This window comes from Monodelphis domestica, chromosome 2 (genome assembly GCF_027887165.1).
Source record: "Monodelphis domestica isolate mMonDom1 chromosome 2, mMonDom1.pri, whole genome shotgun sequence".
NCBI lineage: Eukaryota > Metazoa > Chordata > Mammalia > Didelphimorphia > Didelphidae > Monodelphis > Monodelphis domestica.
In genome coordinates this window covers 345,443,480-345,471,419 of record NC_077228.1, presented here as the reverse complement: position 1 = coordinate 345,471,419, position 27,940 = coordinate 345,443,480, and the positions used below count along the sequence as shown (strand labels likewise).

General features: G+C 33.5%; 1 protein-coding gene across 4 annotated transcripts in view; it reads left to right on the top strand.

Annotated features, from left to right (window-relative positions):
• The window catches only part of RNGTT (RNA guanylyltransferase and 5'-phosphatase), a 331,943-nt gene that overhangs the window by 113,901 nt on the left and 190,102 nt on the right, over positions 1-27,940 (top strand). For all 4 annotated transcript variants that reach the window (XM_007484310.3, XM_056818579.1, XM_001376428.4 and 1 more), the window contains exons 10-11: positions 5,869-5,940; positions 27,312-27,476. In XM_007484310.3, coding sequence (XP_007484372.1) covers positions 5,869-5,940; positions 27,312-27,476 — 237 coding nt within the window. The remainder of the gene's footprint in view (positions 1-5,868; positions 5,941-27,311; positions 27,477-27,940) is intronic.

Below are 27,940 nucleotides of genomic sequence, written 5' to 3'. Positions count from 1 at the left end.
TGAAAATATGGGTTTCAAGACTGTGAATTGCTCAAACTGTAAAGATAATTTTTAGCGTTTTGATTTAAATAAAAAATAAGTGGTCGCTATGGGAAAAATTCCCATATGTGAAATACCCAAGTCAACTGGGTTTTATGGAGATTTTAATTAATATAAATGAAGGAATTAAGGAAAGGGAAAGAGACAGAGTAAGAGGAAATAGTAGGAAAAGGCTAGGGCCTAGGCCAATGGCTTAAGACTTTTCTCTTTAAGAGAGAAACTAAGTCAGTCTTTAATCACTCACCACAAGATCTTTCCAAGCAAAATCTAGTGTTCAGAGACCCAGCAACCTCCTGACTCCTGACCTCCAATTCAGCTTCCAAAGCTGAATTAACTTGAACTACCTTGAACTGGTTCAGACAGCTCCTTTTAAAGAGAAATTTCTCTTGTGTCACCTCCCCTAAATTTTCACATCTGCCAATCACAGTAGAAGCTTTTCCTAGGACAGCCCATTCTTAGTTTTTAGTTCTCACCTTCTCTGGTAGATTATATCTTCTGAGTACTTCACATCTCTTTATTAAGCTTGCCCCTTGCAAGTTGCCTGACCTTTTAGTGATTAATTTGACCTTCATAGGTACTTAGCACCCTTTTGTATTAGATCTAAAAATAGACCTAGCTTAAGGGTTTTTGCCTCACTATAAGTATGGGTAAAGTAATTTCTCATTGTTCAGTAAGGAGTTTACAACTTTATCTTCCCCTAAAGTATGCCTAAGTATGAGTGGAGTAATTTTAAAGTTCCCAATACATTCCTGATCAAGTACCTCCATTGTTTAAATGGGGAATAACCTTAACCATAACCTTAAGATAATGTTTCAAGGTAGAGTCTGAGAAATTTTAATATTCACAATTCATTTTTTAACTTTGTCACTTTCTAGTTGTATAGCCTTTAGTTCATTTTGAGTATTTTAAAAATGTGATTATATATACACCTTTTTGGGAAATCTTATGAACCAAATAGAATGTTTCTCACAAAAGTGGGACAAAAGGCAAGCATTTTCTGGGTGGAAAGGAGCCAGGAAGTTTCCCAAAGTGTGCATACATCTTCCTTATACAGTTACGCCTCAGGCCTTCTACTTAAATCAATCAGAAGGTGGGATTGACTTGCAACCTCAAAAGAATAGGGACTCAAAATAGTAAATTTCCACAATATCATGATTATTATTTTTATAAGTTTGCTTATTTTTACATTTTCTATTTTTCTCTAATATGACTTTTCAATCCTATGTCTATTTTATGATGTTTGGAAGTGCCCATCTTTGGAGATGGTGTATTATCACCAATAGGGAAGACAAATACTGATAACATAAGACCTGACCTTAGGTAGAGGAGGAAAGTATTATAGAATACAAGTATAAAACTCAGGGAGATTCATAATAAGAGCACACCAACCCAGATAATACTTGTTAATATTTAGGAAATAGGGATTCTGTCTAGGATCAGAAAGTGAGGAGAGCTATGGGACTAACTCTTTGCACTTATTATTTGATAAATTTGTTAAGCGTTTAAAATAATAGCTAGCATTTATATAGCACTTTAAGCTTTGCAAACCTATTTGCATGTTATCTTATTTGATCCTCAAAACAACCTCTTCAGGTAGGTACTATTATTATTCCCATTTTATAGATAAAAAAAGGTCTGATTAAGAAGGTTAAATGACTAGTCCAGTGTTACACAGTTCATAAATGCTAAGGTAGGATTTGAACCCAAGCCTTCCTGACTTAGTATGGCATACTATTGGCAATGCCACATTGCTTATCTGAGAAACTTTTATTATAAGGGATCTGACTCATTATATTCTACAGGAGATGGAATAACTTTCAGAGAGATTAGAAGAAATGATAATTCTAAAGTAGTTAAACAAGTTGAAGAATAAAACATTGAATTAATTAGATTTATTTGCATCGCATTTCCTGTTGTTTGGAGCCACATAGTTTTCTCATTGAAGATTCAAGCTGTCTGCCTCAATATGAGGCCTTTCCCATAGGAATGAAAAAAGAAGATAATGAAAGATTTAAAATTTATAGACTTCCTGAAATAAATGCTGAATAGCTAATTGGGAAAAGGAATACGGAGAAAGGTGTATCTTTGTGAAATCAAACATCTTAGTGGGATAATGATAGTTTAAACATATATGTTTTTTAAATATATATTTTGTTTTGGAAATGAGATTAAAAAAGCCAAAAGAAAATATATAGAAGAAAAAGAATAAAAAGCATATACAACATCTTTTAATTTAACTATTTATTCAATAAATATTTGTTATGTTCCCACTATTTGAGAAATACTGTTCTTGGCACTTTGGGGATAGCATAAATGAATGATGTGGTATCTGTCTTCAAGGAACCTTGCAATTTAGTAAGGGAGGTGAGATGTTTTAGAAGTAGGTATAAATATATTGTGTTCTTGTTCAGAAGTAGAGCTTACTTCTATCTGTAACAATCAAGGCAGATTTGTGGAACAGAATAAGCAAACAAGATATTTTTAGAAGTTTTCTGAATAAGGGACAGCTAAATGACTCAGTAGATAGAGAGCTAGGCCTAGAGATGGGGCAGAGGTGGGGTTTCTGGGTTTAAATCTGGTCTCAGACACTTCCTAGTTTTGTGACTCTGGGCAAATCACTTAACCCCCATTGCCTGCCCTTCTGGCTCTTCTGTCTTGGAACCAATACTTAGTATCAATTCTCAGACAGGAGGTAAGGTTTTGTGTGTGTGTGTGTGTGTGTGTGTGTGTGTTTTTTAAGTTTTCTGAATACATAGCATTCTGAAGCATTATTTTGATCATATAATTTCATTTCTTAGAGATCTGTTTTTGTCTTCCTTATATACACATCTTCAGTCCTTACAAAATCTTTTTAGATGCCTATCAGTTAGTATCTAAGTGATTTTGAGCAAGTAATTCTACTACTATTTGCTTCACTTTCCTTAAATATAAGATGGAGATAATAACAGCATCTTCCTCAGGGTTGTGAGTATAAATGAGATAATATTTGTAAAGGATTTAGTACAGTGCTTAACGCAAAGTAGGTATTATAGAAATGCTTCTTCCCTTTCCTATTTCCTTAGTGGTAAAGTGAATTTCTGATAAAGATAATAGGATATAGAATTCCACAGTTCTTTTCTTCCCCTCAAGTTATCCCATATTGCTTTTTCCTTTTCATAAGTAAACTCTAATAGGAAGTCATCTATACTTCTTGCTTCCATTAAAGAAATTATATAAGTTCCTTGAAAGCAGAAGGCTATCTCACTTTTATCTTTTGAATATAAATTATTTCATTGTTTCTGCCATTAGTTGGAAGTTGAGGAATGCAGAACCAAATTATCCCTTTCATGACAGAAAAGAACTTATATAGTTAGTTTTGCTACAAAATAGAAGGTTGGTACTTCCCAGTCTTGGAATGGACCTTAAATAGGGAGAATGTGTTCAACATTTGTAGGATATGAACTTTATTTTCTTGGCTTTTGTCTGCTTTTGTCATGTTTCTAAATTTTTTTTTTCAAATTTGCCTTTAATTTTCTTTCTTAACTTGGTCTTACTCCCATACTTTCTTATCAGTTGGTTTAGAATAGTGATTAGTGGCTAGTAGTTCACTCTGTAATTTGTTCTCTTTTACTTGAGCATCCCAGTGATGACTTCCATCTACTCCAGTACTTCCTTATTTTTATGAACAGTTTGACTTCATGGGACCATAGGTATGGGGTGGATGCTGCAACACTAAAAACCAGAGATAGATAGCTTTATATCCTGGGATTGGGAGGCTGGAAACTTCTTCTCTACTTAGCATTACCATACCTTTGATTTTCTATTTCTAAATTAAAAACTATTTATTAAGCACCTGCCATGTTCTAGGTTCTGGGGACACAAACACAAAAGTGAGATAATTGTCTTCTTTAAGGACCTTATGGCTTTTGTAAAAATAAAATTTTGTTGGTACTTGGTTTTTCAATATCTACATTTCATGCATCTATCTCTGAGAGAGCCATGTCTAATATGAAGGAAAAAAAAAGAAAAAATCATTAAAAACAACAAATACATTTTAAATAGTCTGACAACATATGCACTGTCACCACTGTTGTTCACTATGGAAACTTTAACCTGCTCCATTTTTTCTGGCCTAGACCAATTCATGTCTTCTTAGGAAGTTTGTTCCCCCTCTACCATCTGAGGCTTACTAGATTAGTCCCTGACTTAGTACAGACACCTGACTAGCTTTAGTGGGGCCAGATTTGATCATTATAATTTGGTTTAAATTGTTTTATTTTTCCATTTAGATTCTTGGGATGGGTTTTGGGTGAAATCATGTGTATTCGGGGTAACAGACGCATATTTAGTTATATTCTAGACATGCTGAATTTAAAAAATTGATAGGATAGCCATATGGAGATGACTAGCAGACAGCTGGCAGTGTGGGACTAGGATCTAGTTTAGGATTGGATATGTAGATTTTGGTTTTATTTGCATAGAGATGATAATTGACTTGTTAGAAATTGATGAGTAGACTGAAGAGAAGAAGAAAACCTTATTAAGATATCTACTCATTGTGAAGAAATTGATGATATAACAAAGGAAACTTGGAGAAGTGTTCAGATAGGTAGGAAACCAAGGGAGGGAGGAGTATCCAGAGGGAAGTATATGGGTAAACAGCATTAGAAGCTGTACAGAGATAAAATTGAATGAAGACAAAGACTAGTTTTATGAAGTGGTAGTCATAGAGAGATGCAAAGTTAGGAGGTAAAGGTGAAAGAGTTACTTAGGTTTCTAGATCACTAAAGCATCAGGGTTATCATTGATGATTGGATTAGGGACATGATCCTTTCTATATGTGACTGAGATAGTGTGAAGATGTTGATCATTAGAATTGAAAAGATTGATAAACTAGCCTGCTTGCATTTTTAGGATAGCATGTACATATTAAAATTCCAAATATGAAAGCAGAAGTTTAGATAGAGAGGGAAGATCATGAGTAAGATAATAAACACCGAAAAGAAGGAAAATGACTTGAAAGCTAGTTGAACATAAAAATTTGAATATGGTGATACATAATTGGCATGGACCTTGAAGAAGGAGAATGTCCTTTGTATTGGTGATAGCGGAAAAATGTTAATGTAAAACAGAGTATACCTTCTCCTCTACCTTGTCCAATGTGTTTGGGATGGACCCATGAGAGAAGACTCTTACCATTACTGAAGAGAGTGGCTAGTGATGCAGTATCTTGGTTTTTTATTTCAAAAGAAGATGGAAAAAGTTTGAAGTAAAGATATCAAGAATAAAGGGGAATAGAGAGTTCTAGGGGCCATGAAACTAGGAGATGACAGAGGAGGAATATATACTGTGAAAGTGTGGACAGGGATGACAATTTGGGGAGAATTAGGATAGGGAAACGTTTTTCATCCAAATGCATATCAATTGGATTACAAGTATAAGAGCAGATAGAGTTGGAAATTTTTATCTGCCCCTAAATGCAGTAAGAAATGGTTTATGTGTCCCCACCATCCAGTGTCCTCTGACACATATTAATCTGGGATTTGGAACAGAATAATATAGAATTGTACCAGTTAGTTATTGAACTTTTGGTCACAAACTCATTGTGACTGTTCCTTTAATCATTTGAACTTATTCATAGATTTAAGAGCCATATATTATCTATGACAAAAATTAATGATAGAATTAAATTTCTCAGAAATGCTTTTTGAAACTGAAATGTTTTTCCTTTTATTTAATGATAGAAGTATAATGAATTTGATACATGATGTGATGAGACATTGTCATTGTTCTAATATATTAAAAAATCAATATGATATTTTTCAAAACAAGTTTTTTTTTTCTTTAAAGGAAATGATTGTTGACAAAGTAAATGGACAGGTCGTTCCTCGGTACTTGATATACGACATAATTAAATTTAATGTAAGTATCTTTAATAACTTATATACTGTTTTTATTTTACAAGTTAAGAGATTTTAAAATTATTGACCTGGTTTAAACTGGAAAATATGTCTTGCAGATAATTGAAATGAGAAATCTGTTAGCATTTCAGAAAAGTTATTTTGTATGAAACTTCAGTTTTTCTTTTAAAATTAATGTTCTTGAACAAATAAAGAGATCTTAAATTTTTCTATAGTTTCAAATCATTTTATGTTCTAGTAAATGTACAATTTTTTGATTTTTAGAAAGATTGTAACTTAAATGTGAAGTCCATTATTATTTTGACTAAACATCTAATTTCATTACTATATAAAAGTTCCAATGAGGAAATCTTTTCTGCTAATACTGATTGACACCTGTACTGCAATATAACATCTTAGAAAGTATTTTGGGACATTGAGAGACTAAATGACTTTTTCAAAGTTTAAGAGGCAGTATATATGAGTTATCAGTCTTGAGTTTAGCTTTTCCTGATTTTAATTCCAGCTCTCTATTATTACATTGCTTCTCAGTCAAAATAAAAGTAAAGAGTTTACCAAAAATTCTCCCAAATTCCATTTTTGTCATTTAAAAATACAAACATCAAGTAGTTGACAGAAGTAATTCTTACACTAGTCGCTTTGCTACAATAGAAAAAAAAATTAGTCTACTTTTGATTATTCAAATTACCTGAATTTGTTCTTTTTCCTTTCTGTGATTTAATTTTTCAGATATTAGCACCTTTATCATCATATTTAGTAGGTGAAAATATTATGAAATTCAAACCAGAATATACTATTTAGCAGCACCAGTAGTAAAGACTTGCTTAAATGAGTAAGTGCAAGCAAAAGTTAAATAAAAGCTTTTGTATCATCAAATTTGATTCTATTCAGTGAAAACGATTGGATACCTATAGTATGTAAGGCACTGTCACAGTTATTAAATGGCCTTCTGATAAACTTTGTGCTGTGTGCATGGAAGTTGTCCAATAAATATTTTTATTTTAATTCAGTGAGATAAGGATGAGCTTTATGCCTTTTTTTTAAATTAAAAAAAATTTTTTTCAGTTCCAAATTTCATCTCTCCACACACCTCTTTCCAATCCAAAAAAAGTCGAGAAATAAGTTGCTCACTATATATATGAAATCATGTAAAATATGTTTCTACATTTTGCCATGTTGCCCCAACAGGGGCATTGTAAAAGAGTGGAAAAATATGCTTCAGTCTTCATCAGTTTTCTCTCTAGGTGTATAGCATTTTTCAACCTGTTTTTTGTAATTATTATGGATCACTGTATTGATCAGAGAAGCTAAATAACAATTGAATATTGTCCAGTGTTATTACTACTATGTACAGTGTTTTTCTGGTTCTGTGTATTTAATTTTGTGTCAGCTAATATAAACTTTCCCAGATTTTGGGAAAACTATTCCCTTCATCATTTCTTATAGAGCAATAGTATTCCATCACAGTCATATACTATAGCTTGCTCAGCCATTACCCAATTATTGGGCATCCCCATAATTTTTAGTTTGCCATTGCAAAGAGAGCCATTATACATATTTTTGTACATATAGGTCTTTTTGCTTTTCCTTTGATCTCCTTTGATTATAGGGTATGGACAGTTTTATAGTTCTAAATTGTTCTCTAAAACCGTTGAACAACAACATTGTGTTTCTGTACCTACTTCTGTACATCTCTTTCTGCTTTTGTCATTTTCCTTTTCTGTTATCCTAAAAAATCTGAAGGTTATGTGTTGGTACCTGAATTCTTAATTTGCATTTGTATAATTATTAGTTATTTTTAGAGCATTTTAATGACTATTGATACCTTTGATTTCTCTCTCTAAAAATGCTTCTTCACATTCTTTGACCATTTGCAAGTTGGGATCTGCCTCTTATTTTTATAAATTTGTCTCATTTCTTTATATACTTGAAAAATGAGACCATTATCAGAAATACTGTCAATTTCTCCCTCCAGCCCCAGTTTCCTGCTTTTCTTCTAATTCTGGCTATATTAATTGTGCTAAAACTTTAAATTTTTGTAATTGAAATTATTCATTTTGTCTACCATGAACCCTGTCTATTTCTTGTTTGGTCATGATCTCTTTCCCTATCCATAGATCTGATGGGTCATTTCCCCCCTAATTTCCTTGTGATATGATTCTTTTTGTCAAAATCATATACCCATTTTGAATGTATCTTGCTATACAGTTTGAGAAGCTGGTTTACACCTGTTTTTTATTAGATTGTTTTCCCAGCAATTTTTGCCAAATCATAAGTTCTTGCTCCATTAGTTGGGATCTTTGAGTTTATCAGATACTAGTTGTTGTGCTCATTTGCTTTTATATTTTGTTTACTTAATCTGTTTTAATTGATCAGCCACTTTATTTGTTATCCAGTACCAAAGATTTTTGATAATTGCCACTGTGATATAGTTAATAGTCTGGCACTCCCTTCGCTTTTTTTCTCATTAATTTCCTTGATAGTCTTGACCTTTTTTTTCTTTCTAGGTGAATATTATTTTTTCTACAGCTATAAAGTAATTCTTTGATAGTTTGTTATTTATAGCATTTAATGAGGAAATTACTTTAGTTTTACCATTTTTATTATATTGACTCAGCCTACACATGAACAATTAGTATTCCTCCAATTATTTTTTATCTGTATTTGTTAGAAGAGTGTTTTGTAATAATGATCATATAGTTCCAGTGTTTATCTTGGCAAGTAAATGTCTAAGCATTTTATATTGGCTGTGGTTATTGAAAAAAGAATTTCTCTTATTTCATCCTGCTGTATTTTGTTGGTAATGTATAGAGATGTGAATGATTTGGGTGGATTTTTTAGTTAATTCTCTAAGTAAGGCATCACATAATCTGAAAAAAGTGATATTTTTGTTTTCTTGTTGCCCATTTTCCCCTTAATTTCTTTTTCCTTGTCTTTTCCTATAGCTAACATTTCTAGTATGATCTGAATAATATTGGTGATATTTGACTTCTGATCTTATTCAGAAGGTTTTTACTTTATTATAATGCTTGCTTTTGGTTTTAGATAGTTACTGCCTATCATTTTAATAAAAATTCCTTTAATTCCTGTGCTTTCCAGTATATGAGATGTTCAAGAAGAATCAATAGTTCTAGTGTGAGGGCTTGCTGAGCCCTTTTCAGGGCTGCTTATCCACCTTTGATGTCTATCTGTCATCCAGCTCTTATCCATGATTCCAAGAAGCCATATTCCAATAGGCCGTGAGATGGGTTAAGCCAGGTTAGGATAGGTCTCAGAATCTGTTGGTGATTCGAGGTGGGCGGGATGTCTACCTCAAGCATGTGAAGATTTTCCCCAGATTAATGGATGAATAAGAATAATTTGTTCTAATGGCCAAGAAGGTAGCTGAAGCAAGTGCTATGGAGCTTCTAGAGCTTCATCAGACATCAAAACATGCCAAGGTCATTTACTGCATCCTGGGCCATTGCCAGTTGTCATTTTGCTGGTCCTTGCACAGGTAAGGCCCCTGCTACTTTGTGATGTCAACCCTTTCTCTTTGCCTCATAACCACAACCAAAGACCAGATAATGGATGATGTAGTTGTCAAAAGCATGGACCCAATCTTCTGCTCAGCTATAGTCTAGGGGTCCCTTGAAATCTGTTGTTGACCAGATATTTAATCCTTTTACCATTGTTCCTGGGTGCTGGGCATTCATGCTGCTGCTGCTACCACTGTTGCTATCTTCAAGATTTTAAAGCCCATGACACTTTCCCTGGCCAGCCATTAAGTCATGTGCATAGACTTCTCTTTCTGTTCTCCTAAGCTATCCTGGACTGTAAAAATGAATCAGGGTGACTTTGTGTTGTTTTTCCTGCTTAGAATTAGGTTTGATGTTCCTTTAACATTTGTATAGAGGTTTATGGTTAGAGCTAGGCAGAAATGCTCACTTCATTCTACCATATTGACTTTGCCCCCACTGTTCTTTTAAGCTGTAAATTTTCATTGTATCTTTTCTCTGAATTTTTGTCTCTTCCTGTTTTTTCTTCCATCACTCTCTTTTGGATTAAAATTCAGTTTTAGACTTATGGACATGGGACGAACATGGCAGAGTAGAGGAAGCACTCAATCTAACTTTCTAATATTTCCCTCCAAACAAATTTAAAATAACACCTGAAATAAAATTCTGGAGTGGCAGGGTTTAACAAAACATTATAGTGACACATTCTTATTGCTCACAATAGGAGGTCAGAAAGAAAGATCTGTGAGGTGGAGGTGGAGGCTGACTCAGAATTGACCTGAATTAAACACCAGTGACAGAAATAGTTGGTGAAGATAGAATATTAGAAGCCTTAGGAGCTTTTAAGACAGAGATAGTGAGGGGACCTGGTCAGAAAGAGATTGTAAAGGAACTCTTGTTCTAGTACTCCATGCAGAATCATTTAGTATTTGTCGACCAAATCTTTATACCCATTTTTTGGTCATATTTCAAGGGTGGAGAGAAGCATTTTTGGTTAAGATGGAGCAGGAACTCTGAGGAGTAGTATTCTTTTTCATCCCAAGGGATTATAGATCCTCAGGAAACTCAGTGCTTCTGGTCTTAAGGGATAAGGAGAACTTCCAGGGTAAAAACCAGAGTACAGACCAGGAGATCAGTGACTATACCTCTTTTCAGATCACAAAAACTTCAAAACTTTCAGAACTAGCTCTGAAAATAACCATGCAAAAATACTTGATTCTTGAGACAGTGCCCCTCCCTATCATTCCAGGAATAGACGTTTAACTTTATCATAAAGCTCAAAATAAAGAAGTAGGGTGAAAAAAGGATTTATATAATAAACTATAATATGATGACAGGGAAGATCCAAACAAAATTGAAAGAAGAAGTTAAATTAAAATAGTAACAAGCAAAACCTCAAAGGAAAATGTGAATTGCATCTAAGCTCAATAGACATTCCTGGAAGAATTGAAAAATGATCTTCATAATAAGAATGGTAGAATAATTAGATATAGAAATGAGAGCCCAGGAAGAAAATTATGAAAACACTACTGGCATCTTGGTAATAGAGAAACAAAAAAATTGAAGAAAATAAGACAGTTGTTTAAATGGAAAAACATTACATTCACTGATAAAAATAACGTCTTGAAGAACAAAATTTGCCAAATGGGAAAAAAGTGGTACTCAAAAAAGCTCATCAAAGAAAACAAATTATTTTAGGAGCCAAGATGGCAGCTTAGGAGCAGTGAAAGCTGAAATCATTCTGAGAATCCCTTCACACCAGTCTTTAAAAAGTGTCTCAAAAGGAGTAAAAAACCAACACCAAGATCGAGAGAAGGGGCTGTTCTGTGGAAAACAACTAAAAACGATAGTCAATTTTCACAGCATGTGGGTGAATTGGAAGTAAAACTACACATGTGAGATCTGGCAGTTTCTACATTAATGACTGGAAGCTTGGAATTTGATATCCTGGAAGGCAAGGGAATTGGGTTTATAACCAATAATCACCTCTCCATCAAAACTGACTGTATTATTTCAGGGGAAAATATGATCATTTAATAAAATGGATTTCTAAGTATTTCTGAAGAAAAGATCAAATTTAAGCAAAACATTTGACATCCAAACACAAAATTCAAGAGAAGCATAAATAGGTAAATAATAAAGGGAAAAAATGAAATGGGAATAAGTAAGATGGGGCAAATTATATCACATTTAGTGATGTCAGGGGTGGAGTAGTAAGAAAATTAACACAGCAGATTGGAGAATGAGGGTGGTGATGGGTAATACTTAAACCTTACTCTCTTTGGAATTGGCTCAGAGAGGAAAACACAACCAGTTTCATTGAGATATAGAATCCTATCTTACCCCATAGCAAAGTAGAAGGGGCATAAGTGTGTTGAGGAGGGGAGTAATATAAGGGAGGAGAATGGGGGGAATAATTAAAAGCAAAACCCCAGTGTGGAGAGACAGAGCAGGAAAGGAGAAAGAGCAGGATTAAAAGAGGGAAACAAGATGGAGGGGACTATACACATGGTAATCTTAACTGTGAATGTAAATGGGATGAACTCACCAACAAAATGGAAGCAGAGAGCAGAGTGGATTAAAAACCAGAATCTTATCATGTGTTGTTTCCAAGAAAAACATTTGAGGCAGTTAGATACACACAGAATAAATAAAACTAAGGGAGCAGAGCAGAATATATTGGTCTTCAATTGAGGTTAAAAAAAAAAAAAAAACCACAGGAGTACAAGTCATGATCTCAGACAAAGCTGAAGCAAAAAAAAGATTTGATTAGAAGAGATAAAGAAGGTAAATTCAATTTGATAAAACGTAGTATAGACAATGAAGTAATGTTAGTACTTAACATATATGCACCAAATGGCACAGCATTCAGGTTTTTAAAGGAGAAATTAAAGGAGTTTGAGGGAGAAATAAACAGTAAAACTATATTAGTGGGGCAACTCAATCTTTTCCTATCAGAATTGGGTAAATTTAACAAAAAATAAGAAATAAAGGAAGTAAATAAAATTTTTAAAAAGTTAGATTTAATAGATATCTGAAGAAAATTGAATAAGCATAAAAAGAAATATTTCTTCTTTTCAGCAGTAGCTTATGACACATATAAAAATAATTGACCATTTACTAGGGCATAAAAGCACCAAAAAATGCAGAAAAGCAGAAATAATAAATGCAACTTTTCCAGATCATAATGCAATAAAAACTGTGATCAAAAAGGGTTCACGGAAAGGCAAATTAAAGATTAATTGGAAACTAAATAATCTAATTCTTCTAAACTAGTCAAAGAAAAAAAAATCACTGATTGCATTGAAGAGAATGACAATGAAGAGATTACATATCAAAATTTATGAGATACAGCTAAAGCCATACATAGGGGAAAATTTATATCCTGGAATGTATAAAATAGAGAAAAAGCTGATCAATGAAATGACCATGCACCTTAAAAAGAACTAGAGAAAGAACAAAATAAAAATCTCCAATTAAAGACTAAATTAGAAACCCTAAAAAAATCATAGGAGAAATTAATAAAACTGAAAGTAAAAGAACTGTTTAATAAATAAGATTTGATTCTATGAAAAAACAAAATAGAGTGTTGGTTAATTTGATTTAATAAAGGAAAGGAGAGAGTCAAATTACCAGTATCAAAAATGAAAAAAGTGATTTCACTTCCAATGAAGAGGAAATTAAAGCAATCAATAGGATTTCTTTTGACCACTTATGACAACAAATATGCCAATCTTGGTGAAATGGATGAATACTTACAAAAATAGAAATTGCCTAGATTAATAAGAGGACATAGAATACTTAAATAATCCCTTTTCAAAAAAAGCCCTCCCTCCCAAATCCCTGGAGACAGATGGATTCATTTGTGAATTCTATCAAATATTTAAAGACCAATTAATCCCTATACTATACAAATTATTTGGCAAAATAAGCAAAGAATGCATACTGAAAAATTCTTTTTATGACAAAAATGTGGTGCTAAACCAGGAAGATCAAAAACAAAGAAAGAAAAATACAGACCAATTTCCTCAATGAACATTGATGCAAAAATCTTAAATAAAACACTAATAGAATACAGCAATGTATCACAAGAACTATTCACTATGACCATTTAGGATTTATACCAGGAATGCAAAGCTGATTTAGTATTAGGAAAATTATCAACATAATTGATCATATCAGTAATCAATCTAGCAGAAATCACATCATTATCTCAGCAGATGCAGAAAAAGCCTTTGACAAAATACAATATCCATCCCTTTTAAAAATACTAGAAACCATAAGAATAAAAGGTCCTTTCTTTAAAATAATAAGTGGTATTTATATAAAAGCATCAGGAAGTATCATCTGCAATGGGGATATGTTAAAATTCTTCTCAGTAAGATCAATAGTGATGCAAGGGTCCCCATTATCTCCACTATTATTTAATATTAAACTTGAAATGTTAGCTTATACAACTAGAGAAGAAAAAAATTGAATTAAAATAGACAATGAAGGAACTAAACTATCACTCATCGATGATGATATTATGGTATACTTAGGGTATCCTAGAAAATTTACTAAAAACTTAGTTGAAATAATTAACAACTCTAGCAAAGTTACAGGATGCAAAATAAATCCACATCATTCATCAGCATTTCTTTGTGTTTCCAACAGAACCAAGCAGCAAGAATTAGAACAAGAAATCCATTTAAAATCACTCTAGGCAATATAAAATACTTGGGAATCTATTTGTCAGGACAACCTCAGGAATTATATGAACACAATTATATAACATTTTTCACACAAATGAAGTTAGATCTAAAAAATTGGAAAAAACATTAATTGCTCTTGGCTAGACTGAGATAATATAATAAAAATCACAATACTGCCTAAAATGATTTACTTATTCTGTGCCATAACAATCAAACTATCAAAAAGTTATTTTATAGAACTAGAAAAAATTATGAGAAAACTCTTGTGGAAAAACAAAAGATCAAGAATATCAAGGGAACTAATGAAAAAAAAATGAAGAATGGTGGCCTAGTGGTACTAGATCTCAAACTGTACTATAAAGTAGTAATTATTAAAATAATCTAGTATTGGCTAAGAAGTAGAATGATGGAATAGGTTAGGGGTAAATAACCTTAGAAATCTAGTGTTTGATAAACTCAATATCCCAGATTTTGGACTAAGAGCACAATATTTGACAAAACCTACTGGAAATTTGGAAAATAGTATGACAAAAATTAGGTTTAGGTCAGTATTTTACACATACCAAGATATGGTCAAAATGGGTAAATGATTTCAATGTAGAGATCAATAGTATAATTGAATTATAAGATTCCAAGTCATTCCCCAATGGATATATGGTCAAAGGACATGAATAGGCAGTTGTTAGATGAAGAAGTTAAAGCTATCAATAATTATTTGAAAAAATGTTTTTAATCCCTCTTGATTAGTGAAATACAAATTAAAACAATTCTGAGATACCACCTCATACCTATCAGATTGGCCAAATTACAGTAAAGGAAAACGATAAATGATGGAGTGGATGTGACACTAATGCATTGCTGTTTCAGTTGTAATCTGATCCAACCATTCTAGATTGTAATTTGGAATTACATCTAAAGGGCTATAAAAGAATCCATGCCCTTTGATCCATTAATTAATCACTACTCAATCTGTATCCCAAAGTGATAAAAAAAAATGAGAAAGGGCCTATTTGTACAAAAATATTTATAGCTGCTCTTTTTGTGGTGGCAGACAATTAGAAACGAAAGGGCTATCTCTCAGTTGGGATAGCTGAACAAATTGTGATATATGATGGTGATTGTATTGTATATACATATATATATACATACATACATATACATAATAGTATAAATACTATTGTACTATAAGGAATGATGAACATAATGATTTTAGTAATAGCTGGAAAGGCCTATGTGAATGAATGCACAGTGAAATAAGTGGATCCATGAAAACATTGTACACAGTAACAGTGATATTTTGGAATAATCAAATGTGATGGGCTTTGCTACTAAAAATGGTACAGTGATCCAGAATAATTCTGAAGGACTTATGAAACAGAATGCTGTTTTTAGAGAAAGAACTGTTGGAGTTGGAATGCATCACTTGTTTATTTGGGTATATGTTTTGGAGTTTTGGTTTTATAAGATTATTCACTTAAAAATGAATAATATGGTAATAGTGTTTTGCATGATAATACATGTATAACCCAGACTGAATTGCTTGCCAGCTCTGGGAGTGGAGAGGGAAGAAAGGAGGAAGACAATTTGGATCTGCAGAAAACTGATGTGGATATTTGTTATTAAAATAAAAAGATTTATAAAAAATCATTTTCTAAAAATTTGAATTGGTTAAATGGAAACTAATGACTCCAGGAGACTTTAGGGGACAATAAAACAGGGTAAACAGTGCAATTGCTTGTTGGCTCTGGGAGGGGGGAGGAAAGAGGGGAGGAAAAGAACATGAATCATGGAACTATGGGAAAAATATTTTTAATTAATTCTTAATTGAAAGTAAAACAGTGGAAAATAAATGAAAAAAAAAGAAGAAATTGTGAAGTATTTCATTGGAAGCATAACTAACCCAGAAAATATAAGAGAGATAATTTAAGAATTACCGGACTACCTAAAAGCCATGATAAAAGAAAGTATTTCTCAAAATTATTTAGGAAAATTGCCTGAGCTTCTAGATCCAAAATAGAAATTAAAATATGAACATCACTTATGAAGACCTGAAAGGCATGCCAAAATAAATTATCCCAGGAATATTATAGTGAAATTCCAGTGATCCCAAGTAAAAGAAAAAATACTTCAAGCAGCCAGAAAGAAAGAATTCTGTTACCATGTAGCTACAGTCAAGATTACACAAGATTTGGCAGTTGCTATTTAAAGGGACAGAAGGCTTGGAATATGCTATTCTGGAAGACAAAATAGCTTGGATGACAAATAAGATCTTACCTAGCAAAACTGAATATAATCCTTCAAAGGAAAAATGTGGATGTTTAATGAAATAGAGGACATAAAAGCATTTCTGAAGAAAAGACCAGAGTTGAATGGAAAATTTGATAAGAAGAGTCAAATGATTATAAAAAATCAAATAGAACCATGAAAGAATAACCACAAGCAATTCGGTAAGGTTAAACTGTTCAGAATTGTAGAGAAGTTAATTGATTATGTTCATATGATGAGAAAAAAATGGATAGGTGAGGGAGAGGCATACCCTGGGAAAAGGGGGAAGGGAGAGAAAGAATGGGGAAAATTATATTACATAAAAGAAGCACAGAAGGAACAGCTTTTATAATGAAAAGGAAAATAGTGGGGAGAATCCATCAGTGCTTGAATCTCACATCTTAATTGGTTCAAATTTGATATAGAAATTTTATTTTAGCCAAAAGGGTAGTAGAAGAATAGAACACAAGAGGGGGAATATTAAAAGGAGAAGGAGGGTACAAGAAGGCATTATTCAGAAGGAAAGTAGACCTTAGTGGAGAGACAGTATAAAGAGAGAGAAGGATAAACAGAAAAAACAAAACGGAGGGAATCTCACATTGTTTAAATCAAAACTGTGAATGTAAATGAGATGAATTCACATGTAAAATACAAGCATACAGCATAATGGATTAGAAATCGGAATCTAATAGTATTTTTTTTTACAAGAAACACATTTCAAAGAGAGAGACACATAGCAAAATCTATTATCCTTCAACTGATGAAAGAAAGATAAGGGTAGTAATCATGATCTCAGACAAATCAAAAGGAAAAATAGAACTAGTTGAAAGAGAGAACTAGGGATCCTACATAATGTTAAAAACAGATTCACTGAAGTAATATCAGTACTAACCGTATAATCACCAACTATCATAGAATTCAAATTCTTAAAGGAAAAGTTTAACCATTATAAGAAGAAAAAGTAAAACTGTATTAGTGAGTGACCTCAACTTTTCCCTCAGAGCTGAATAAATCTAACAAAATAAAAGTTAAATAGAATCTGGATAATGTTAGATATGGTAGACCCCTGGAAGAAACTGAATGGAAATAGGAAGGAATATACCTTTTTCTCCAGTGTACGTGAGACTTTCACAAAAATTGACCATGTAGTACAACCAACTGCAGTAAAATAGAATTATTAAATACATCCTCTTTAGACCATAATACAACAAAAATTACATTCATTCAAGAACCATGGAAACATAGATTAAAACTTAATTGAAAAGCAAATCCTATAGAATGAGTGAGCTTAAGAACAAATCAATTTCATGAAAATAAGAATGATGATAATGAGACAATATACCAAAATTATGGGAAACAGCCAAAGCAGTATTTGGGGGGGGGGGAGAATTTTATATTTCAAAAACCATACATCAGTAAAAGAAAGAGCAAATCAATAAATTGGATATGAAACTTTAAATTAACAAAAATGAAATGAAAAAACAACCCTAAAATAAAACAAATTTAAAATTCCCAATTACATACCACATTAGAAATCCAACAAATCAAAGAGGAGTTTAATAAGACTGAAAGTAACAAAATGATAGAAGTAATAAAATTAGGGACTGGTTTTATGAGGGAACCTCCCACCACAAAAAACAAACAAACAAACAAACAAACAAAAAACCCTTTAGTTGATTTAAAGAAAGCACACCAAATAGATGTTATCAAAAATGAAAAGGCTGAATTTACCACTAATGAAGATTTAATTAAAACAAGTAGTAGGAGTTATTTTGCCCAATTATATGCTAGAAAAACTGAAAATCTAAGTGAAATGGATGTATATGTAGAAAAATATAAACTACCTTGATTAACAGAAAAGGAAAAAATACTTAAATAACCCTATTTAGACAATGAAATGATACAAGCCATATTTAAGTTTGCTAAGAAAAAGAAATCCCATTTTGAATTAGAGAAATTTAGAATTACCTAAGAGAGAATATTTCTAATCTCTTTATTGAAATAGAGAAGATCTGTGTTTAGCCTGATAAAACTTTTAAGAGTGCTTTCAAACCCAAACTGCTTAATTATTTCTCTTTCCAGAATTTCAGTATTAGCATTGTCAGTGTTAGTCTTCTTCAGTGTTTCTAGCAATATAGTGGGGAGAATGAAGAATGACTCTAAGCTTTCCTCTGTGAATTTTGGATTACTCCACCATACTTAGTCTAATAAAAACAGGAATGTCTACACTCATATTTTTTTTTCCTTTTAAACATTATTTTATTTGGTCATTTTCAAACATTATTTATTGGAAACAAAGATCATTTTCTTTTCCTTCCCCCACTCCCACCACCCCACGCCGACGCACAATTCTACTGGGTATGAGTGTCTCCTCAATCATATCCCCTCAACCCCTGTAGTCAAGCAGTTGCTTTTCCTTGGTGTTTTTACTCCCACAGTTTGTCCTCTGCTTGTGGATAGTGTTTTTTTTCCCTAGATCCCTGCAGATTGTTCAGGGACATTGCATTGACATAAATGGAGAAGTCCATTACTTTTGATTGTACCACAGTGTATCAGTCTCTGTGTACAATGTTTTCCTGGTTCTGCTCCTTTCTCTCTGTGTCACTTCCTGGATGTTGTTCCAGTCTCCATGGAATTCCTCTACTTTATTAGCACAATAGTATTCCATCACCAACATATACCACAATTTGTTCAGCCATTCCCCAATTGAAGGGCATCCCCTCATTTTCCAATTTTTTGTCACCACAAAGAGCTCAGCTATGAATATTCTTGTTCAAGTCTTTTTCCTTATTATGTCTTTGGGGTACAAACCCAGCAGTGCTATGGCTGGATCAAAGGGCAGACAATACTTTATCACTCTTTGGGCATAGTTCCAAATTGCCCTCCAGAATGGTTGGATCAATTCACAACCTCACCAGCAATGAATTAATGTCCCTACTTTGCCACATCCCCTCCAGCATTCATTACTTTCCTTTGCTATCATGTTAGCCAATCTGCTAGGTTTGGGGTGATACCTCAGAGGATTGTTTTGATTTGCATCTCTCTGATTATAAGAGATTTAGAACACTTTTTCATGTGCTTATTCATAGTTTTGATTCCTTTATATGAAAACTGCCTATTCATGTCCCTTTCTCATTTATTAATTGGAAAATGGCTTGATTTTTTGTACAATTGATTTATCTTTTTGTAAATTTGAGTAATTAAACCTTTGTCAGAGGTTTTTATGAAGATTGTTTCCCAATTTATTGCTTCCCTTCTGATTTTAGTTACATTGGTTTTCTTTGTACAAAAACTTTTTAGTTTGATGTCAAAATTATTTATTTTACATTTTGTGACTCTTTATAAGTCTTACTTAGTTTTCAAATCTTTCCCATCCCAAAGATCTGACATGTATACTATTCTGTTAGCCTAATTAACTTATATTTTCCTTCTTTATGTTCAAGTCACTCACACATTCTGAATTTATCTTGGTGTAGGGTGTGAGGTGTTGATCCAAACCTAATCTCTCCCACACTGTCTTCCAATTTTGCCAGCAGTTTTTATCAAATAGTGGGTTTTTGTACCAAAAGCTGGGATCTTTGGGTTTCTCATAGACTGTATTGCTGAGGTCATTTACCCCAAGTCTATTCCATTGATCCTCTTTTTTGTCTCTTAGCCTGTATCAAATTGTTTTGATGACCACTGCTTTATAGTATAGTTTGAGATTTAGGACTGCAAGTCCTCCTTCCTTTGCATTTTTTTTTTCATGATTTCCCTGGATATCCTTGATCTTTTGTTCTTCCAAATGAACTTCATTACGGTTTTTCTAATTCAGTAAAGAAGTTTTTTGGTAGTTCAATGGGTATGGCACTAAATAAGTAAATTAATTTGGGTAGGATTGTCAATTTGATTATGTTAGCTTGTCCCATCCATAAGCAATCAATGTTTTTCCAATTGTTTAGATTTGGTTTTAACTGTGTGGAGAGTGTTTTCTAATTGTGTTCATATAGTTCCTGTGTTTGTCTTGGCAAATAGATTCCTAAGTATTTTATATTGTCTAGGGTGATTTTAAATGGTATTTCTCGTTTTAATTCTTGCTGCTGAAATGGGTTAGAGATATATAGAAATGCTGATGACTTATGCGGATTTATTTTGTATCCTGCAACTTTGCTAAAGTTGTTGATTATTTTGAGTAACCTTTTGTTGATTCTCGAGGATTCTTGCATTCCTAGTATGAATCCTGCCTGGTCATAGTGGATAACCATTGTGATGACTTGCTGGAGCCTTTTTGCTAGTATCCTATTTAAGATTTTTGCATCTATATTCACTAGGGAGATTGGTCTATAGTTTTCTTTTTTTTTTTACCTGCCCGGCTTTGCGATCAGTACCATGTTTGTGTTGTAAAATGAATTTGGTAGAACTCCTTCTTTGCTTATTCTGTCATATAAGTTTTGCATAATTTTCAGATTAGTTGTTATTTGAATGTTTGATAGAATATTTTGTGAATCCATCTGGAACTGGGGATTTTTTCTTAGGGAGTTCTTTGATGGCTTGTTCAATTTCTTTTTCTGATATGGGGTTGTTTAGATATTTTATTTCTTCCTCTTTTAGTCTAGGCAATTTATATTTCTGTAAGTATTCATCCATATCACCTAGATTGCCACATTTGTTGCCATATAATTGGGCATAGTAGTTTTTAATGATTGCTTTAATTTCCTCTTCATTAGAGGTGAGGTCTCCTTTTTCATCTTGGATACTGTCAATTTGGTTTTCTTCTTTCCTTTTTTAACTTAGAATGAACAGTACTTTGTCTATTTTATTTGTTTTTTTCAAAGTACCAGCTTCTAGTCTTATTTATTAAATCAATAGTTCTTTGACTCTCAGTTTTATTAATTTCTCCTTTGATTTTTAGGATCTCTAATTTAGTCTTCAGCTGAGGATTTTAAATTTCTTTGCTTTCTAATTTTTAATTTGCATGCCCAATTCATTGACCTCTGCCCTTTTTAATTTGTTAATATATGAATTTAAGGATATAAATTTGCCCCTGAGTACTGCTTTGGCTGAATCCCATAGGTTTTGAAAGGATGTCTCATCATTGTCATTTTCTTCAATGAAGTTATTGTTTCTACGATTTGTGCTTTGACTAACCAGTTTTGGAGAATCGTATTGTTTAATTTCCACTTAATTTTTGATTTACCTCTCCCTGTTCCCTTACTAATGATTATTTTCATTGCATTGTGATCTGAGAAAGTTGCATTTATTATTTGTGCTCTTTTGCACTTGTTTGCAATGTTTTTATGCCCTAATACATGGACAATTTTTGTGAATGTACCAGTTGCTGCAGAAATGAAGGTATATTCCTTTTTGTCCGTATTTCTTTTTCTCCACATGTCTACTAACTCTAATTTTTCTAACATTACAATCACTTCTCTTACCTCTTTCTTATTTATTTTTTGGTTTGATTTATCTAGTTCTGATAGAGGAAGGTTCAGGTCTCCCACTAGTATAGTTTCTCTTTCTATTTCATCCTTGAGCTCCTCTAGTTTCTTTTTTAGAAATTTGGATGTTATGCCATTTGGTGCATACATGTTGAGTACAGATATTTCCTCGTTGTCTATAATGCCTTTCATCAGGCTGTAATTACCTTCTCTATCTCTTTTAACTAGATTTATTTTTACTTTGCTTTTGGAAGATATCATGATTGCAACTCCTGCCTTCTTTTTATCAGTTGATGCCCAATAGATTTGGCTCCCCCCTCTTACTTTCACCCTATGCGTATCTACCTTCCTCATGTGTGTTTCTTGTAGACAGCAGCAGGATTTTGGATTCTAATGCATTTTGCTATTCGCTTGCTTTTTATGGGTGAGTTCATTCCATTCACATTCAGAGTTATGATTACTTGCTGTGTATTACCCAGCATTTTGATTTCTACTTCTGTTCCTGCCTTTTCTTCTTTCACTATTTCCTTCTCCACCAATGTTTATTTTTAATCAGTCCCCCTAGTTCCCACCCTTACTTTACTCCCCTTTTTACCCCCCTCCCTTCTTACCCCCTCGTTATTTTCCCTATAGTCTTCCTAAAATTAACCCCCCGCCCCCTCCTTCCCTTGTACTGCTTCCCTCCCCACCTGTCTGTTTGTTACACTTCTACTCCCCTATAGGGAGCAAATCTATTTTCTCTCCCAGTGGATTGAATTGTTCTTCCCTCTTTGGGTCAATTTCAAAGCATGTAAGAGTTGAGTATTTCTTATCTCAGACCTCTTTAACCTTCCAGTATATTGATGTTCTCCCTCCTCCCACCATGAGCTACTTTGTGACATATAAATTTACCCCCGTTTGTTTCTTTTCCCATTTCTTTTAGTATTTTCCTATTTTTTTTAGCTCTAGGTATATATATATATATTTGTGTATATATATATGCATACCCATGTGTATGTATTTATTCATGTATATATCTATATACATATTTTTGTCTTGTCTTTTCATCCTATACAGTTTTTCACTGTTCCCTCTAAGGGTACTTCTTTTTGCTGCCCAGGTAATAACAACAGTTTTTAAGAGTTACCAATGACCTCTTTTTTTATAGGGCTACATATCATTTTAAGTTATTGAGTCTCTTAAATTTGTTTTTTTGTTTTGTTTTGGTTTTCTTTTTTCCTTCTTTTTTAATTACCTTTTGATGATTCTCTGTGCTCTGAGGTTGAAGACTTCTGGCAGGCTGGAGTCATATGGAAGGTCTCAGCCGCCCAGGCTCTCTCCAGTTCTCCAGCTGCTTTTCCATTGCCTGCGTTCCACACTCTGAGCCTGGCACAGCACTGTCCTCAAGGTACCAGTGCCTTTGCCTGCCCAATGGTTCCTGTCTTTGTGGGAGGCCCTGCACTCTAGGAGTGGAGGGGTCCTGGCTTCCCTGAGCTCTGAGGACTCCTGATGGGATTAGGTTCAACTGGGTTGGTCTGGAAGTGCCCCAAGGCAAAAACCTCTGGACCAAGGGGCTGCAGGCTCTTCGGTCTTTCTCTGCCTGCTTCCCTGCCACCTGTGTTGGAGGCTCTGAGCCTGGTCTAGGTTGCTCTCAAGGTACACCCTCCAGACCAGCACCTTTGCCCGCCCAGAGGTTCCAGCTGCTGCTGTGGGCTCCGTGCTCTGGGTTGGGAGGGAAGGGCCCTGGGACCTTCCTTCTGCCTTCCCTTTAGACCCGAGTGTTCTCGGATTCTGGGTTTTTTTGGGGGGGTGTACCTTTTGAATTGAGTCCAGAAGGGGGGTTCCCTTCCTCTGTCCTGTTGTTAAGTTTGAATTTCAGTCCCCTAGCAGCATTCAGTTTGTGATTGGTAAGGAAGGGTTTTCAGAGGTCTGAACTTTTGTTGCTTCTAAGCCTCCATCTTGACTCCGCCCTCTACACCCATACTTAAGGATTAAATATTTAGGAGAATCGCTTATGACAGATATGTGCTAGCAAATGACAAATCAGAAACAACTGACAGACCCCTGGGCTGGCCTTTGTCAAGCTTAAGCTACCATTGGTAAATGTGAAAAGCAGGAAAGTAATGTAAAAACCCTGTTATATATTTCATGTCACTTCCTCTCTCCGGGGTCTTTCTGCGGAGAGGTGGTTCTGGTGGCAGCTTGCTGAGTGTTTCAGTATCTTGGTGTGGTGGCAGCTATTGTTCAGTTTTGGTGGTGAGTTTTCCTTGATACTCTACTGCGAGTAGCTTAGTAGTGTTGTTCAGATGAGGCATCTTCACTGAGCTCTTTCAGTTTAGGCTTATTCTTTCTCCTTTACCTTCCAAGCAGTATTCTCTTAGAAAAGCCTCTAATCTTCTTCAAAGACCTCATGGAGAAGGTCTTTGAACACCCCCTTGCACAAGCCAGGTGGCAGAAATCCTATACCCTCTTTCTCTTCTCCTTAATTCCTTCTATCTATATTAATTCAAATCACCATAAATTTCAGAATTGACTTGGGTATTTTGTTTGCGATTTTCTCTGACAACCAAATTAATTTAGAGTAGGTCACAACCCTAAAATTATCCTTACACCTCATGAATTTTCACAGCATTGTCCCATTATTTAATTTGAAAAATAATAGTCAGATCTACAAGATTACAATGAAGTATTATATGTGACATTTACAAAGCCAGATATTTTTAGAGGTCTACATATTTCAGATACCTTCCACTAATGTACACAATTGACAATTGATTTCCATTACAACAAACTATAATGTCTTATGAAACAAATGAATATAATAGTTTTATGTCTAGCTATGTCACATGCTTTTTAATAGTCTAATATCATAGCATTATTATTCTTTAATATGGTTTCATTAGAAGAAAGATTTATACACACACACATACACACACACACATATGTGTGTGTATATGGAGAGAGAGAGAGAGAGGAAGAGAGAATCTTTTATTTCCCTAGTTCCCTGTAGCCTTGCCTTCAAAAATCACTTCATATTTTAAGAAAATATTCTTCTTATTGACGTTAACCATGGGTGAAAGAGGGAGAGGCACAGAGAGGTACCTCAAGATTTGGGGTACTTGAGGTTACAGAGAACCTTCTTTCCTAAAAAACCCTTACTCCCTTTAGTGTCCCCTCACCCTTACAAAGATATCTGACTGCATATATTTAACTAAAGATGAATTTAACAAGTTAAGACTGGGAAGGTATCAGGGTAGAGGGAATAGGGATTGCCCTATACATTGCCAGAGATTGAGTTTCAGTCTCTCTCAGCTTTTGAGCTGAGGCCAGGCCTTGCCAGCTTGTGGAGGGTTTCTTTTATTCTCTGTCTATGCTATATATGTGCTAGGTTTTTTAACTTCAATGTCTTTAGCAATAGACAGCAAGTGGAAGAAAAGATCCTGACCTTCAGAGCTGGCCTTATAGTTCAAACCGCTCCCCTTAAATCCTTTTGTTCAATGTCACGATCCACAAGAATCTAGGTAGAGTACACAGTTGGGAAAAATCCAGGAAATAGAGGTAGTTTCTATTCAGATACAGGGAGAGAGAGAGCTCCTTCCAGTTCAAGGGCCAGGAAAGAGTAACCTCGATAGCAACTGTTATTCTCCAAATCTCCCCTCCCCCCTCTAACTGTCATTGCTGTCCATCAGTCTTCACTCTGATATTCCAGCTGCTGTCTACTCCACCTCAGTAGCAAAAATGTCAAAGCTTGATTCAGTTTTCCTTTCCAAAATATATATTTTATAAACATTTTTATTTGTACATATTTTTCCTCTGTATAGAATATAAATTCAGTGAATGTAGGTATATTTCATTTTTGTCTTTTTACCCCTTACACCTAGCATAGTTTCTTGCATGAAAGTTAACAAGCACATAGGAGGTGCCTAATAAAAATTTGTCGATTGATTGAATATAGTGACTCACCAAAAGTTATTAAGCAGTTATTTATAATCAATTGTCCTTTATTCTCTTGACTTCATGATCTAGTTGTTTTATTTATGTACAAAGGAATTAAATTAATTGATTTTTTTAAAACTTCTATTTTCTGATAGTTGCTGTTTCAAAGCAGCACACAAAAAATTCATGTAGGTAGGATTATGTAGTGAAAATGTTTTATATTTTATATTCAAAATTAGGAGGAATATGAATAATTACAGTTTAGAAAGTCATAAATATTTTTATTTGGGGACATGGTTTTGTTGTCTCCCGTTACTTGTTTTCTACTCTGGTTTTGTCTATTAAATATTGCTGTCTATTACTACTAGGAATCCATGGAATGTCTTTTTGCTGTTGTTAAAGAATGAGAACTAGTAATTTTAAAGCATACAGTGTGATAATTGCTAATATTTGCTTGATGTCTTTAAATTTTTTATTGGCCTTTTTTGTTTTTATGTCCCAATACTTCCTTTCCTCTAGCCATGATTTATAACAGAGAATAAAAAAGAAAAAAAAACAGTCTCATAGAACTAACCAACTAGCATTTTTTTAAGTCATTGACTTCTTTAGGCACTTTTAACAGTGAAAACTCTGAGTCAAAGAGTATGGATCTTTTTGCCATTTTCTTAACATCATTTCAAATTGCTTTCCAGAATCACTTAACCAATTTTGAGCATGTATTAGCATGCTTCTCCTTCCACAACCTCTTCAGCATTGTCTTATTTTAATCTTTTCTTACCTTTGCCAATGTTCTGGATGTGAAGTGAAACCATGAAGTTATTTTGATTTGCATTTCTTTTTATTAGTGATTGGGAAATTTTTTTCATATAGTTGCTAATAATTTATAATTTTCTTGTTAATGGCTTCTTCATGTTCTTTAGCCACTCATCTAATAGGGAACATTGTTTGGTCTTAAATATGTCTGTTAGCTCTTATTAGAGATATTTGATATATAAATCTCCCCATGATGAGGATGGGGTGATGAGAAGGGCTATTTACCCATTGGTGTTAATTTTGTTTATTCAACCGTTTTTAAATTTCATGCAATGCAAATTATCTGTTTTATCACTTATAATCTCCAATTTCAGAACTCACTGTTTAGTCATTGCTATGAAATATGTTATCTTTTTCTTTACTAATATTTATGACATACCTATCACCATATAAGTCTGTGACTATTAATATTCAAGTGACATGATCATTTTCTGTATAACACCATTTCTTTTTTTTTTACCAAAACATTTTTGAGCTATCTTAAAACTCAGACTGTCATTTAAAAGTTATTGCTTCTAATATGGATTTCTTTTTGTGTATATTTGTTTTATTTTTCCTCTTTTAAGTATATTTTTTCTTCTTTAGTAGCACATTGTGCATTGGTGTGATGGTTCCACTATTATCCATTAAAACACTAAACCTCTGTGGCATTTGTAGACCTTTCCATTTCATATATTTGTTATATTTTCTAGTTTTTAAAAATCATTTTTTGTTAACACATTTGGAAATATTGAAATTTATCTCATTGTTTCATTTAATTCTCTTTGTCAGGGACAACCAGTTGGAAATTGTGATTTCAATACTCGATTGCAGTGTATTGAGAAAGAAATAATAAGCCCTCGACATGAAAAAATGAAGAACGGTCTCATTGACAAAACACAGGAACCCTTTAGTGTTAGGAACAAGCCATTTTTTGACATCTCTACTTCAAGAAAGGTAAATGTCATTGTGAAGAATCTTATTTTTATTGATTACCATACCAGAAATATGAGGTGGACTTCTCCTTTCTATTTATTACATTGATTAGTCAATTTGAAAAGAATTAGAATTGACTAGAAAAGGCAAGTATGTCTTTTTTTTTATGTGTTCCTTAGAGTTTCTAGGAAACTACTTTTTTCATTTCAAAGACCTTCTCTTTTACTTCATGATGACAGAGCATTCATAGTAAAGAGATTGATAGAATAAATTTTCTTTCATGTGATAATTCATCTGCTTAAGAACTTGTAGTTTTTGCATATTCTATCAGTCTTAAACCTAATGTTCATGAATCCATTTTTCTTTTACCATTTAGAATCATACTAATAAGTATCTGTTCCAAGACAGAAGAGCAGTAAGGGCCAGGCAGTTGGAGATAAGAGACTTGCCCAAGGTTACACAGCTAGAAAGTGTCTCAAGTCAGA